The following is a 16,263-nucleotide window of genomic DNA, read 5'->3' as shown; positions in this document are numbered from 1 at the left end:
CGGCCTAAGCGCCGAAGTTAGCGGTGCCCTCGGCTGCGTCACTTCCGCCGCCTTGCCAATACTGACGTCACAGACGCAATGTTGCCAATAATTGCGGGAAGCCAGGAGGGCGTTTGCAGACAATCTTTAAAATTCATTTGCAAACAATCTGCGCATGTCTCAAGCCTGTAATTTGGCATAAATGACGGAAACGTGCAAAGGAACGTACCGAGCGAATTTTACTGAGATCCATCGACCTCGAAAAACCGCCGGAGTCAGAGAGGCGGAGAGGATTTACTGGACGGCAGCCATGGAGAAAAAACCGGCTTTGAGTTACTACCGAAAGGGCAAAAATGAAATAAGTAGAGAGGTATTTTACGATAATTCAAGGGGAAGCGCTTTACTGTTTGAAGCGAGATCGGGTTGCCTTAGAACGGGTAGTTATAAAGCGAAATTCAGTAAAGAAGAAGAACAATGCAGGTGCTGCGGGGAAGATCAGGAAACGGCGGAGCATGTTCTGATTGAATGTGGAGATATCCGCCCAGGTGTACGTTTCGGCACGAGCCTACATGAAGCCTTGGGTTTTAGGGACAACGATGGAAAGCTGAACACACCCGTGATTGAAATAATTAAGAGACAGGTAAGAAATAATATAATAATATAATAAGTAAGAAATAAGTAAGAATAAGTAAGCGTAAGAGAAAGGAGAAAAATAAATATTGGAAAAAAATAAGGACGTTCTGCCATAACGGGCAGAGAACTGGGCTGAGAATTTACGTTTTTTTTTTCCTGTGGTAAGATAGATTTAATTGAAGTAGAGACACTAGGCCAACATTAAGAAAAAGAAGAGAAATGGGAATTTTTTTTTGAGGCAGGTGGCACACTTGTCACCGCCCCGTTATAAAGGGGACGCTCATAGCATCCATTCATCCACTCATTGCGAATATTAGGGAGTTTTAGCTTGTAAGCATACTTTTTTAACATTACCGTGTTACCGGAATACCGGATGACGTTTACCGTTTACCGGAATGTATGTTTTAGAAAAGTTATAGCTCTCCGCACGTAAACAATTATGTACGCACGTAAACGTCTACATTTACGTTTGCGCAAACTGCAGTGATGATAACTGCTTTTAAACTATATTTATTTAGATAATATTGAATTACCGCTGCGGAAAATCATAAGAGAGGTTTTTAGCGTGTGCAGTATCCCGGTATATGCAAAGATATGTAGGAATGGCAGAGACTGCTGCGCCGCGCGGTGTACGAGCCGCTCCCACACAGAAACGACTCCTGCACCGCACGGAAGTGACGTCATACGTTTTTCGGCTAGGCGCGCCGTTTGAATATGCCATGAATTCGCCGAGTCGGCAAGCGAGTATGCCTCCCCATCGTCCTCCCGTCAGCCGGACTTGCTGCTGCTGCACTGCTGGGTCCTGTCTACAGGCCCTTTGATATTGGATGTTGGATGACCCTCGCAGAATTGGCTCTATTTACTATGATACGCTGTTTTAAGAATCAATGCACTTTCTCTGCGAGACGCAGGAGGACACGCAAAATTCAGATGCATCGGTTTTTCCGGCATCCGCGTCAATAATGTTGATTTGCACGGTTTATCAAGGCTCCGATGACAGAAAGACGCACTGCAACAGACGTGGTCTCAGAACTGAGTCACTGGGCGCCTAGATTTTGCAAACGGCTCGTGGTGATGATGTACAATCGCGATGAAAAGAAACGCGAACAGCGTAAAGCGTGGCTTTTGGTACAGTTGAACTTCAACATGTTTTGAGTATCGCTAGGCGAATCTGTGCTTTCGGCCGGCGTCACCGTAGCGCTAGAAGTTTGCTCCGGCTGGCGCTATCGCATTGCGTGTGTGTTCCGAGTGCAAGGCATGATTGGCAGATGATAACCATAACCAATAATGATGGTCAAGTTTCCTGCCATCATTTTTTTAGCAGCTAGCAGTCACTGTTTCTGTTCGCCTCTTGTAGCCACGCCGAATATGCAACACGAAACCTTGTTATGTCACTCAGTGTACCGTCACCGCCTCACGAAGTAATCGGCAGACTAAGTCGCTTCAAAATACTGAAGTGTCGCCGTGATGCTCTAGGCTACACTGTACTCTAGGCGATCAGCACTTGATAAACGATGCCAAATGGCAACCGCCGACTGCGTTAGCCCACCTACCGACAAAACAGTGCCGCACACTTTGTCTGCCTTGCTGAATAACACGACTGGTGACAGCACAGCATGATTTACCTGGCAATGAATGATAACGGCCGATACGTGTTCGCACTTTGCGAAAAACCTGCAGTGCATGAGCATTGGCCATCGGAGATCACAAGCTTAGTAAAAGCACTTCGGGGGCAGCCGCACTGGGATTTTTTGTGCGTTCGGATGTTCACACGAACTGTGCAACAACATTTATTTCATCGCCAACCGGTACTCGGTTGCAAGGACACTCTCACCCTCGACAACATCACGTTTTTACCTCGCAAACTAGAAAATGCAGTACTTCCAACAGCAACGCAACAATCCGCACATCGTGGTGAGAAACTCTGCGTCACAGCGATTTTCTGGCGGCTGCCATGTTTGCCACTGTTACCTTTCGCAGTGCCCCCTGGATTTAAGGTGGTTGCGATATGTCATTAATTAACAAATGTACATTAACTAACTCGTCAATTACTTTTTGTTTTATTTCTTTGAAGGTTTAACACATTATAAAGTAATAATCTGTCCGTTTGAGTTGTTTTAAGTTTATTTTAATGAGGTGACGTCACTTCCGTGCGGTGCAGGAGCCAGTTCCAACGTTGGCCAGTTCTGAGTGGGGTCGGCTCGTGCACCGCGCAACCGCGCGGCGCACGAGACGCTGCCGTAGGAATACGGGTTACCGGACGATGGTGTCGCCATCTTGTGACGCTTCGCGCAACCACAGTCATAGACACGTTTGTTTTAGCCTAGTGTATTAAAGAGAAAAAATGATGAAAAAGGCAACTCATTCGTAATTATGCCGCAACAAGGCATTTACACTAGAATTAGAATGCACGATGTTTCTGCAATAACAATGTTGTGCTTGCTGGGTTCATCTTGGCCCCGCTAGATGGCGCCACCTATCCAGCCTGTTGGGCGCGTCGCGCCTCTCACGTTTACGACTTCGGTATTCTAGGTCGCTCTAGCCAACGTTTATAGAACCAGGTAAGTTGCAAAACTCCCCGCGTCAGCCAACCCGTCGCGCGGCGCCGGGACAGCTTCCGGTTTGGTGGCGCTGGCGGCGCAACAAGCTTCCGCTAGCAGACGAAAACGCGTAGTCTGCGTGATAAACGCTGGGGCAGCCGTTCAGAAAGGGTTCCATTGCTTACTCGCCGACTGTAGATCATCGAGATTTTTCGCTGCGCTGCCGCTGCAACGTAAAACTCAGTGATATTTAGCAGCGGTAAGGCAAAGTCTGTAAAGCTATGGCTTTCTAGACTGCCCAAGATAACTGATGCTTGATAGCATATAACATACGAATCTGTCCATTACCCTATAAGAAATTAACTATATGGCGCGTTCCGTAGCGTAATTGTTAGCTAAAGTCGATGGTTGGGCGTGTTGCTACTTGTATTTTTTCGTTTTGGACTGTGCAACTATTGCGCGGTGTTAACGAATAAATCTTTGTTGTAAGTCAGCGCTGTTGTTTGTAATCCTTTTTCGTTGCTCCGTAGTTTTTTGCGCTATTTCTTTTCCATAATTCTTCACTATCACTTTTTTGAAGTAAGGAGTTTTCACTCTGTACTGTCGTTACTTGCAATTATTGAGTGGTAAAGTCGCCATGTGTGTACTGCAGGCCACAATTTCAGTCCTGCTACAGAAAGAAAAATTGTATTTATTTTACGCAGCGAAATGCAGAGAAACAATTTTTCAGATATTGCATCTATGGTGTGATGCACACAAAACGGCACAACTTATTCACAGTCTCGGGCATTAAACCATACCAAAACAGCTCTAATTAACTGTAAAAAATTATTTACCGCACAATTTTTAGGATTACTCAAATCAAGGCATGTTCGGGAATATCTTTTGGACGCATCCTTCGACGAGGCTCTTTTCCGCTGGCGATTTCAACCTTAATTCTTACCGCTGACCGTGTGAGCGAAAGTCTTCAGGATGTCTTCCTCATGAAAGTGCATATCACATGCACGTGATATGTCGGACAGATTCTTGTCCTCACGAGGAATGGCGCGATCCCACGCCGCTCGCTGATCAGGGTCACGCGGGGCACAAATAGGTTACCAACCGTCTCGGATTTCGCGGTACACTGTACCGACTTTTCATACAGCGTCCCGAGCCATCCCTATCGGGACAGCTATATGTCCCAGATTTATTCCGGACCGTCAAGTTAGAACTTTTTATGTGACGCAACGCACTCCCTACAATGCGCGTCACGCTCAAGAACACGAAGTTCTCACGAATAACACGCACGAAGGAAATTTGCGGTGGCTAGCGTTGCCTGCGAAGGGATTTAGTTACTTTGGCTGAACTTCTGTGCAAAGCGCAACAACTTTTGTGGGTACATTATCCAGCAAGAGGCAGTGTGGCGAGCAGCACGTAGCCAGCTGAAGAGGCCGAAGCAATAAAAACACAATCCCCCCCCCCCCCCCCCCCGCTCCCACCCGTCCCGACCACTGGTCCCGACTCCCTTCATTGAAAAGTTGGTAACCCTAGGCACAAAAGAAATGTCGTGGTGTCTCGGAACACAACTTGTCGGCATGGTGAAGACACGCAGCTAGCCACCTTAACGCAGCATATCCGAAGCACAATAGAAAGCGCAAAACTGTTCACGCAGAAAGCAGCCTCCACGGATACTGACGCACCGCGCCGCAACGCCGGCTGGAGAGAGCGGAGTGAGTGAATCCTGTTGCGACAGCAGCGCCACATCTGTCGCTGATGGCGGCGGCGCCGCGCAACATCGCTCAGTTTTGCAACTGACCTGGTTCTATAAACGTTGGCTCTAGCTGCGGTAATCCGGCTGAAACAATGTGATCGCAATCGGTGCTCGCACTTCGGCTTATTTTGACTCGGCGGCTGGAGTCTCCGCAAAGCGGATATCACGAGCAGCCACGAACGAAGGTGGTTGCGAGATAGGGCCGTAAACGTAAAGCCTACCCGGCGAGTAGTCTACATTCCGTAAAGGCCCGTCCATGCGCAGATTCCTTCTGGTACCCGGTAACGCGGTAGCGTAAAGTAGTATACGTACAAGCTAAAAGTCCCTATTATCATGTCATACACGGACTATCATGTAGTACATCAAATTATCACTCACATAATTATTTACAACTACCAGACAATGAAGCCAAGGAAAGACCCGCTGTGAAGACCCGAACTACAATCAAACGTTCAGCTTCGACAGCATCTTCCAGGCTATGTTTGCGTATGACAAGTATACGGGACGTAAAGTGCAGTATGTTTGATATAAATGTGAAAAAAACAAAGTCGACGAAAAGGCAACTTGCCACCGGATGGGACCGAACCTGCAGACTTCGAATAACGCGCGCAAACCCTGTGAACTGAGCTACGGTGGCTGTCGTCCTCCCGTATGCTTCATCAGGTATGCCTGTGCATTTAAACCTGCGAGTGTAAATTATCATGTGATACACGGCTCACCAAAACACTGTGTGCTTATTTTTTGCAAAACCAGTCAAACATGCATTGCGCTCATGACAGCTGCCTTTACAAGATTTAAGCCTCAGCCAATTGTTTCTCCAACAGCGGCACCCAGGTATCCGTGCAGTGCTCGTTGTTCCTTTGAAATTAATTTTTATTCAATCCACAATGTGCATTTTCTGCAATACCTTACACACCGCTTAACAATTGATTTTAATCACAAGGAGTTCATTCTATTCGTGTTTTACTGAACAATGACGTCGTCCTGTTCCTACAGTGCTGTGAAGACCCGAACTACAATCAAACCTTCAGCTTCGACAGCATCTTCCAGGCTATGTTTGCGTATGACAAGTCGGACCACATGTTGTTCACGTACGACAGCGCCGCCTCATTTCGCCTCAAGGTGAGAAACCCTGCTGCTGAATAAGTGTGAACACGTTGGGCATTTTGTGGTGCTGTTTGCAAAAGAATTTTTTGTATTTTATGTATTGGGTAAAGTGGAATCCCTCTCTAGTGCCTTTTCTCGCTGACAAAGAACGTGATGTACGGTCATGTAAGCCCACGCGGGTTTGCGTGTTGGAATAATGATGACAACGTAGAGTCATGCGCACAATCGCCTGCGCATCTGCCGCCATGACTCGCCTGTGTAGGGTCATGCGCACAATCGCCGCAGATATTTTTCTTCGAGGATTACAAGTGGGCACGGCTTTCTAAGACAAAAAAGGCAATGGGTAAACGGCATATACTGGATATAATTTGTATTCCGAACCAAAAAGCCTAATGAAGGTAAGCTTCGAAGTAATGTCATTTGGTTGATGGAAATAGAACCGGTAAGAGTAACGTAACTCTCAGGCACATTCACAAAACAATGAGACAGCCATAGAGAAATAAATATAGCCCACACACACTGAAAATCGGTATGCGTCAACCTTGCATGAGATATCAAATTCAATGAAAGCAAGGCTTCGACGGACACCCGCTGGTCTGGAAGAATAATTGAATAAAAAGACGACAACACCGACGACATGAGAGAGACAATGTATTGATGCTTCGGTGAGATTTGTAAACAATGTTCACGTTCTGGGAGCCGAAATTTCAATATAGTGTTTTCCTCTTGTGGTCGGCGCCCTCGTCTTTTTATTCAAAGACCAAAGTCAAATACGCGGCTCATTTTGACAACAGAGCGACTGCAGTTGCTGACCTAAGCAGTATACGGCGACGCTGTCGTCTGTAGCGGTGGCAAATTACGGTGTTGAGCCCCCTTTTTCCTTGCGAATCATAATACATGGAACAAAGCATTTGGCGTCGTATTTTCTGATTGCACAGCGCAGAACTCCGGCTTTTCTGAGAAAATTTATTTTAATTTTCGCGATAGCAAAATATGGACACTCCAGGAGAATTTCTGCAGTCAACATTATGTTTCACGTTAAGTGGCTACTGGGCTTGTTGCATCCCGTCCAGAGTTATAGCAAGGACAACACAGGCCTCAAAGAACAAAGGAAAGCATTTATTGGCGTGGCTTACGCAAACTCTGGTCTCTTCGGCGGCTCCTGAATCACACCCCGGCAGTGTGCACGCTGCCCCTTTTAAGCACGCCGGTGAGCCACGCGCATCGCCCTCCGCGCACCCCCGGCAGCGCACCAGCTCGCCTTATCTTGCACGCTGCTGCGTGTGGCTCCCACAAGTCCAAATCAATAGCATCATCCCGCGTGTTGTACACTTCGTGCGAGTGAAAACTTGCAAGGACAGCCGACGAATGCTGCTCAAAGAGACGAGAGACGCGACGGCCATCTTCTATCGCGCAAAAGTCACGCAGAGGGACCTGAAGCAGGGTTGGGGGCTGCAAACTTCCGGCAGGAACTGCATGTCTTTGACGGACGAGTGCCATATCTTTAGAGGGACCGGCAGAAGGCTCATGCCTTTGCACGTGATGTTTGCGTTGAAGTGATAGACTGCGCGAAGGTCGTTTCGCTCGCTTAAACAACCACGTTTTCTTACGCTAGCCTTTTGATGAGTTACGCCAGGTGGGATGCTAAGGAGCTTGCTGCTAGCTTTATTTCCCATAACATTCCACTATGTTGCTATCAGATTCGTTGCTTCGCCCTCACTGCGAAAATCTGATTTCTTTAGCAAGCCATTACCACGTGTCACTAATCATTACATTGACGCAGTCCCTAGAAGCATATCTCCAACGTGAATACACCTTTATTTCGAAGATGTTATTTTACTTCTTGGAGACGCCAGTTTACATGTAAGAGGTTCTTTTATATGCATGGGACTCAGCTGGATTTCACATTTCCTTGTTACACTGTCGTCGTCAATCGCGCGCAACATGTCTTGTAACGAAGAGCCTGATATGTGCGCAAAAGAACTTTGATCCCGACAGAGGAGAGGAGTTCTAACAGGGACACATGAGAAGAGAATGAGACAACGCAAACGCCGACTATCAAGTAAAGGGACGCTATGTGATGGGAAAGTATGTAGACAAAAACTATTCAGTGCATCCTGAGATCGTAAAATAACATACTCAGGTACGAGGCGCTACCTAGTCAAATGGGTAAATGTGCGGAATGACGCGATATATAACTTTCTAAATACCTTATTGGCTCTCATGGAAAATAATTTATGGTTGCATCACACATGCGTTGCTGTGCTCACCATGTCGTGCCTAAAGCCCTCTCTCAGCACATCGTGTGTACACAAAATTGAGAAAAGTTGGTGTTTTTACGTACCAAGGCCACCATATGATTATGAAAGACGCCGTAGTGGAGGGCTCCGGAAATTCCTGCCACCGGGGGTCGCGATCTCTCTGGTGCTAACGACTAGAGGTTCATCACCCATATTTTCTGATTCCATGACGACGATCAGGTCGTTTGACGCCAACCAAATCTCTTTCGCTGGTCACAGCATAGTTACTGTCACACTATTCCCTAACAATTTGACGTGGTTTCCCGTCCCCATGGGCGCCACCGTCGACGGCATCGCGGTGGCGGAATGGCGGTGCGCCAACGGGGCCCCGTAGACCACCTTTCACGAGACACCTTCACACTGCATTCAAGGCAGGAAATCCTTCTTGGATCCGCACATAGAACTAACTAGGAGGCAGGAGATAGCCCTCCCACTCCCCCAGACTAGATATTTGCCACCGCCGGCCACTTTGGCCGTGTACATGGCCATTTCACTCAGCGGTTCGGCATGCGATCAACTCGCAAACTTTTCTCATTTGATTCGTCAGTGCCCCCACTTCCACAAGGCTCGTTGACGCGATGCTTCCACAAGGAAGCATCGCGTCAACGAGACGGACGTCTTAAAGTGCATCGCAAGTCCAGACCTTCTGCACCAACTGCGGGCGGTCCAGGGAGCCTGCGAACTGATCGGGAACATTTGGTTCCCGCCGTCGTCGCGGGCGATGCTCTCGACGGGTTCTTAGGAACACTCTTGCCAGGATGCAAACAAATTTGTCTGCCTGCCTGTCTGTGGGGTTCTCTAACGTGAGCCTAAATGCCAGGACATGGACCTCTAGCATTTAGCCTCCATCTAAAGATGGCCGCCGTGGCTGGGATTCGATCTCGGTAGCTTCGGGTCAACGGTGAAGCACCATAACCACTAGACCACCACGATGGGGTAATCGTGTGTAGACAAAATTAACACCAGATTTAATACTAAGGATAGGTGTCTCTTACATGTAGGTTATCCTTGCTTTGCTGCAGCCACTTTCGCTAAGCGTTTAAAAAAGTGAATGACTTCGTCAAGTTCAAAAATAGTTGCACGAAGCTTTAAAAGGACACAGCTCGCAGCTATACCTTACATGTATTCCGTATTACACAGGCTAGAGGACGTAGATTTGGTGTCAACGTCGTTTTGAGGCTCACTTAACCTACGTAAGATATGCAACATAACAAACAATTTGATTGGCCTAGATGGTAACTATCCACCATTGCGGGTAGCGCATTACTTTACTAAGGACCGATACAAAAGGAACATATGTGCCTTTGGATTCTGTTAAACCGCGTATTCTCCAACATGACGCAGTAGCAGAGTGTACTGGAACACTCTAGCAGTAGCGGTCCAGAATGCTTGTTGAAGGCCAGTGCAGTGTTTCTCAGATTTATTGACTTTATACATAAAGTCTACATTTGCCAACTGGAACGGGAATGGTTACGTCCAAGTTCAAGCTATTTTTATAGGGTCGTGTACTGCCCTGGTGCTTAATGATATTTTCATGGCACATTTCAAAAGGTCAATAGATGGCTGGTTGATGGACATTGAAGTCATGAAAATATTCACTATAGTTGACGAGTACCTTGTCATTCTCACATGTGAGAGCAACACGTTTCAACATTTCACAGGCTTGGTTCTGAATGTGTTCTAAAGGATATGCCACCCTTAAGTACTTACGTACGAAAAGCCCATTGGCGACACTTTGAAGTTCCTCAACCTTACAGTTTGAGCAGAACCACGTTTTCAAGATTTACGAGCCTAGGAGTTGGGAACCGTTGTTACCCTAATCTTCTACTCGCACCAAACAGTTAAAAGGGCAGTGACATGTATGTGCCTACTTAATTCCCTGAATAGATCTCGCTTTCATTTTGCGCATGAAAGGTTTCAAGTTTCACAATTGCAAACAGCTGGTTGTCCTCAGGCCCATTCACCGTAGCTGTCGCCTCGCCATTTCATCATCATCGTTGCTGAAGTCGTCAAGGACGAGCGAGAAGGCAGGAGGCCGAGTTACGTGAACACTCGTTTATTACAAAACCGCGTTCGAGCCCAGCTACGCGCCAATAATAATAATAATAATAATAATAATAATAATAATAATAATAATAATAATAATAATAATAATAATAATAATAATAATAATAATAATAATCACACCATCATTATCAGCCTGACTGTGAGTCAGTTCAACAGCATTTAAAAAAATCATATCCCCCCGAAATGATGAAGGATTCTAGCATCAGCAAAAAGCTCCTGCTACTCTTTATATTCATGGCGTAGCGCATGATCCCAAGGAGATAGGCAAGAAGGCTGGCGTAGAGAAATCTTGTATGCTCCAGTAAAACTACCCGCACTGTGTAGGAAAACGTATCCCGTTCAAACGGAAAAGAAGACTTCTATATAGGGCATCGAAACAAGTACGTCCCGTTCTCACAGCCTGTAGTTTGTAGAAGACCGCTGTCATGAGCTCGCAATTACATTTGGCAGATCGAAATACGTGCAAATGAGCGGCAGAGAGAGCATGATAACAATATGCAAAAACCTGCTGATTGTCACGTGGCTGTCCACTGTAGCGATTGTGATTGCCTACCTTATTTTTGTAACACAAGCATTCCTTATCGCAACAGAGAATTGTCAACTCGCTGGATTCTTGAGGCAAGTGAAACGTCATGACATTGGATGTTTAAGCACGCCGTCTAGTTCACTTATTTAAAAAATCGTGATCTTGATGGGCTGCTCGATAGAAATGGTTGAGTAATTATTGGCTTGGAACTTGGGCTTGATTGTTTTTTTACTGTTTCCTTGTACCAAAGCGCTTGTGTTTCGTGCTTTTTGCATCCGTCTTTAGTGAAGTGTTGCGTTAATTACAATAAGGATAAAATGTGTACCCCTGCACAGAACGAATGAGCGGGTCCAGGATAAAAAGAGGAGATGGCATTGGGTTGTAAAATACACCAATAAACTTCCAGATCGTCGTGCTGGTATGCCAGCGACGGCAGTTTCTACGTACCGCAAACAAGCGTTTGTTTTCATCAGATATTAATGGAGCCTAAAAGGTCCTTTACTGGAGTATCGCCTCCCAATATTTCTTTGTGCCGTCGAGTTTTTAAAGACACGTTCGAATTCCAATATAGTGTCCATTTATAAAGACACGGTAACGAAGACACGTGTTTAATGGTCGAGGCCTTGTAGATCGATAGTAGTGGAAGCTCATGCGTGAGCCACCCATCCGTTAACTTGCATAGAGAAGAAAAAATTACCTAAGCTGTTATCTATCGCTTTATTCTGCACGTGTGCCTGATTAACAGGCCACATAACAGGCACACGGGCTCCATACCTGCGCATGCTCAGGTATGGAGCGCCATACCTGAGCATGCGCAGATGTTTTGTGTCTACCTGCTTTTCCGTCGGCGCACCCTCTAATTTGATGGAGTTTGTGTTGTCACTTTCTCTTCTCTGTCCGTGCTTGCAAGGCCACCCTCCAATGTGATGACTACCACGTAGCTCAAGTTTCTGTAGCTTCAGCGCTATTCATGTTAATTATGTTGATATGTCGGTTATGTTTGTGGTACCATAAAACGCGTGTTCGACATAACTTTCCTTTCTCTTTTGTCTGTAAGTGGTTTGCAGTTTGTTTATGAATGCCTGTTTTATTCTGTTATAATTAACTTCCATATTAATGTCACTCACATATGCGTGACACATTTGACTGAAATTGAGCCTCGTAAGAAAGAAAACTATTTTGTATGTGTGTTTTCGGAGCCTGTTTGGGTGTGCGGGTGTCAAGAGCTGAGTCAAGCAGCGATATAACAGTCGTATCTTGGCATTACATTGGTACTCTTGTGTACACGTAGGACTGAAATTATTTATTTATTTATTTATTTATTTACCTTGGTGAATCGTAACGTAATCTTTTTCTGCAGCTGTGTGACACCAAGAAGAACGTCACTGATCTGCTTTATAACATCGTCGCCGACGATATTCAGTACGATGACATCGAGAACATATGCGGATACGGCGAGTACTCCCGACTGCACACTTTGAACAGAGTGGCTGCATTCCTGGGGAAAAATTACACCTCGCCCGATCAAGGAACCACCTGCAAATTGCTCACATAGCATAATACTGTCCTATACTTTTTTTTTCTTCACGATTACTAAGTTATGATCAAATATATTGTGAATCTGTTTATACGGGTACTGCAGTTTATTTCGCCTCAATGACTCTTCTAATTTTATAAGCCTCCTACCATAACTACCTTTATTATGCAGTCTACTTTAACGACGCTGCAAAGAAGGACGGCGTAACTGACTTCATCCTTTTCTATAATTTCTTTATTACCATGACGTTTTCTGTCTGACCAATAGTTACACTGGAGATTATATTCTCTAAATATTTTAAAAGTTTTTTTTTCCTTGAATCAACACTGCTGTGCACTATGCGAATAAATTTTATCACTGACAATATTTCCCCGAGTTCCCCTTTGTAGATCGTTTTTATTAAATGTATCTTAATGTTTGCCTAACTGTCTCCAATAAACATTCTTCACTTAGGAAGGTTGCAACAATTGAAGAACCAACAGGTTTCTTAAGTTGAGGGATAATTATGTGGAAACCGGAAATTGTTGTGCAAATGCCATTTCCACGCGTTCGCCGGCAATTCATGTATCTGCACGAGAAACGTGCCCTCCTGCAGTAATAGGCAGCTTTAGAATAGCGTAGGCAGGGCTAGCGTTCGTTGGTTGCGATACGCTATTTTCGTAACTTCAGTCGATACTCAGGAAGATAGCGTATACTAACTTAACGTGTGTACCCAAGAGCATAGAGTTTCCTAAAATTAACTAGAGGGGACTCTGGCGCTGCGATCGTTCAAACACCATGGGAATATTGGGTAGTAGACGGATTTGCCTAGGCTTCGTACTTGCGGGCTTCCAACGCACTTGTGGCTTTGTTTATTGCTGCGTTTTGGTTTTCTTTCGGATAAAGGAATGGATTGTTGTAAACTCCGTGACCAAATTTGAATTGGTGAGCCTAAAAAAGTTAAAGTGGTGAAGTGTAACTGCTGCCTTTTGCTGAACTTCGTCTTGCGACAAAGCGGATGCAGGCGACGCGGAGCCAAATGGAGCCGAAAGAACGAAGTTTAGAAAAATCCGTGTACTACCCATCATTCCCATGCTGGCTGATGCGCCATGCGTTGCAGCTCCCATAGACACTAGCGCCAGAGTTCCCTCTAGTAAGTATTGTAAGAAACTCTATGCCCAAGAGGATAGCGTATGACGCATGCGCAGTTGTGATAATGACTAGCTCAAAGCTTTATGTACCCGATTCCAAAGCTGCCTAATAATATGCGTCCTCTTCTCACGTCATATTTTAAATGGCATTCGAAGTAAACGAGACTACGTGTTGATACCTTTCTTTGTCGTGGTCTAAGGTTATAACGAATGAGCTTTTTATTCGCGCAGTGAATGCGTTTTTCGGACTCATGCAAGCGTGACTAGTGTAATTTCGTCGACATAGGCTTGGTAAAAATGGATGTATCGATAAGACAGAATACAATCAGACAAAACAGCGTCATTAACTCATTTCAAGAAATTTTCTTAACCATTCTGTCCTTCCCTCCCACCAACGGTTCTCGTGGCCGTGTTTTTTTTAACAAATTGTGGGGGTGCTATATCACCCCTGTAAAGGCGACTGCCGTGGCTTGGGCGCGGCCGCTGTGTTTGGAACGCACGTGCTTGGCGTAAGCCGAGGCGTTCGTCCAAGGTCGGGGATGCGCTGTCTGTAACCCGAGTTTAGCGCGGTGGCGCCGGCATCGCCGCCGCGAATTTAGGCCGGCACATAGAAACGGCAGTGAGCTCTCTTTTGGGGTGTGGCAGCGCGCGCGGATGGACGACGGCCACGCTGGAGTCCGTGGGGGACGGTACCGCGGCTCGCTTCCCTCGGGCCCTCGTGGCGACTCGTGCATCTGCGGCGCCGCCTTCGCATTTGTATTGTATTATTAGATGTGAAGCATCTTATAGCGGAGTTCAATCCGGTGGTGGTGGTGGTGGTGGTGTGCGACGTGACCACCCTTACTGCGCATGCGCAAGCCTCTCCACTTCCCCTCTCCACTCCTCTCTCTCCTCTCCTCCCCTACTCCTTCCCCCTTTCCCTCCCCCTCTCGTTTCACCCTCTCCACTACCCCTCTCCCCTCCCCTCTCCCCTTTCGCCCTCTCCCTCCTCTCTCCACATCACCTCTCCCCTCCCCTCCCCCTCTCCACTTCCCCTCTCTCCTTTCCCCCTCACCACTCCACCTCTGAAACGCGGGCTCTACATGCCAAAACACTGCTTTGCATCGCCTCATAGTCCCCTTTATCGGGAGATGGCGTGATTTTTCGTCTTATTTTATGTCTTATGTTATATTGTATTGTATATCTTACATTGTCTCGAGTGTGCGTGTTGGTTCCCAGTATTCGTGTTAGCGTGTTACGTTTACTAATTCGGCCGGCGAGCTCGCCATATATGTAAAGAAGTGTTTTAATAAACCTACACATGTTTGTTGCACGACCGCGTGAACTGTGTCCGTGTGTTCCGAGGGCGGCGGCGTTATATCGCTCAGACCCAACAATATTGACAGCTAAGTCAACGTGGTTGCATTTTTACCCGACGGAATTGCATGCGCTGTCGTAGACAGTAAAGAAGAAAATTACTTTATTGAAAAGGGTGGCTCTGTGGCCTAAGCAGGCAAAAGAGTCCATGGTAGGTATCATAAAATAAACAACAAATATAAAAAAACCAATATCGGACGTGAATCGTCCCAATAGCACTTCATTACATCGGGTGATTGATAGGAATTAGATGTGATGCCATATGGCCTTCGCGATGCGACTGCCATATTCGAGCGATTGATGTTCTCAGTTTTGGGCAGTTTCAAGTAACAACATTTTGAATAGCATAGAATGTAAACAACTAGTACTCGGTGTCTTTATCGATTTCAGCAAGGCCTTCGACTCTCTGAATAGACAGTTACTTTTACGTAAGCTAGATTTATACGATGTACGAGGTGTTGCCTTAGACTTGTTTGACTCATACCTAAGCGAAAGGAAACAATACGTGTGTATAATACCACGATCACGTACAAAGTATGGTGGCCAAATGGTACGCAATGTTATTCCCAGAATGTTGAATTATCTAAGCAGCATTGATGTAAATATAGAAAACATGACCACAAGAAACGTTGTATCATTGTTCCTATAAATCGTATCATGATGTAATTTACCCTTTTGTATCAGTTTGACCTCTTATGCACTTTTGTGACACATGTATACGTAGCCTCTTCAAGCTTCTGATGTTTTGTTTTCTCTTCATAGGAGCGGTAGTATCCTGTTTACGTTTAGATTATATAATTATGTTGATTGACATCACCATATTTCTGTACATTAGGCTTTTGTTATCTTATTTGTGTGCCGCTGCTTCTGACTGATTTATTTTTAGGTAGCGCGAGCTTGTCAACCTGTTTTAATGCAGCTTTTACTCCCGCCGTCCTTCATGCAATGCCAAAATAAAGATTCAATTGAATTCAATTCAACATGCTTTTGCAGAATACAGGGGCGTGGGGTGATAAAAAAGATGGTGGATCCCTCCTTCATAGGAATCGGAATAACACGAAAGTAAAGCGTGCCCTTTCAGAAGTAACTGAATGTTTACAGAAGTAACTGAATTGATATAAGAGAGTTTGCACAATATCTGGCCGTGTACTTAGCTTTAGGTGCACGTTAAAGAACCCCGGGTGGTCGAAATTTCTGGAGCCCTCCACTACGGCGTCCCTCATAGTCACATCGTGGATTTGGGACGTTAAACCCCAGATATTAATATTATTAGAGCACCGTTTAACGTGGATGCACCCACTTTGATGATTGGTGGTACATCTCCATATACCCCTGTCA

General features: G+C 45.7%; 1 protein-coding gene across 1 annotated transcript in view; it reads left to right on the top strand.

Moving 5' to 3' along the window:
• LOC125757418 (uncharacterized) overlaps positions 1-12,457 on the top strand; it is a 251,141-nt gene extending 238,684 nt beyond the window's left edge. The window contains exons 2-3 of the mRNA XM_049413006.1: positions 5,899-6,024; positions 12,263-12,457. Coding sequence (XP_049268963.1) covers positions 5,899-6,024; positions 12,263-12,457 — 321 coding nt within the window. The remainder of the gene's footprint in view (positions 1-5,898; positions 6,025-12,262) is intronic.
• The last annotated feature ends 3,806 nt before the right edge of the window (positions 12,458-16,263 follow it).

The sequence above is a fragment of the Rhipicephalus sanguineus genome, chromosome 2, assembly GCF_013339695.2.
Source record: "Rhipicephalus sanguineus isolate Rsan-2018 chromosome 2, BIME_Rsan_1.4, whole genome shotgun sequence".
NCBI classification, from domain to species: Eukaryota; Metazoa; Arthropoda; class Arachnida; order Ixodida; family Ixodidae; genus Rhipicephalus; species Rhipicephalus sanguineus.
The sequence above is the reverse complement of the archived record's forward strand: the minus strand, read 5'-3'. Positions and strand labels throughout refer to the sequence as shown.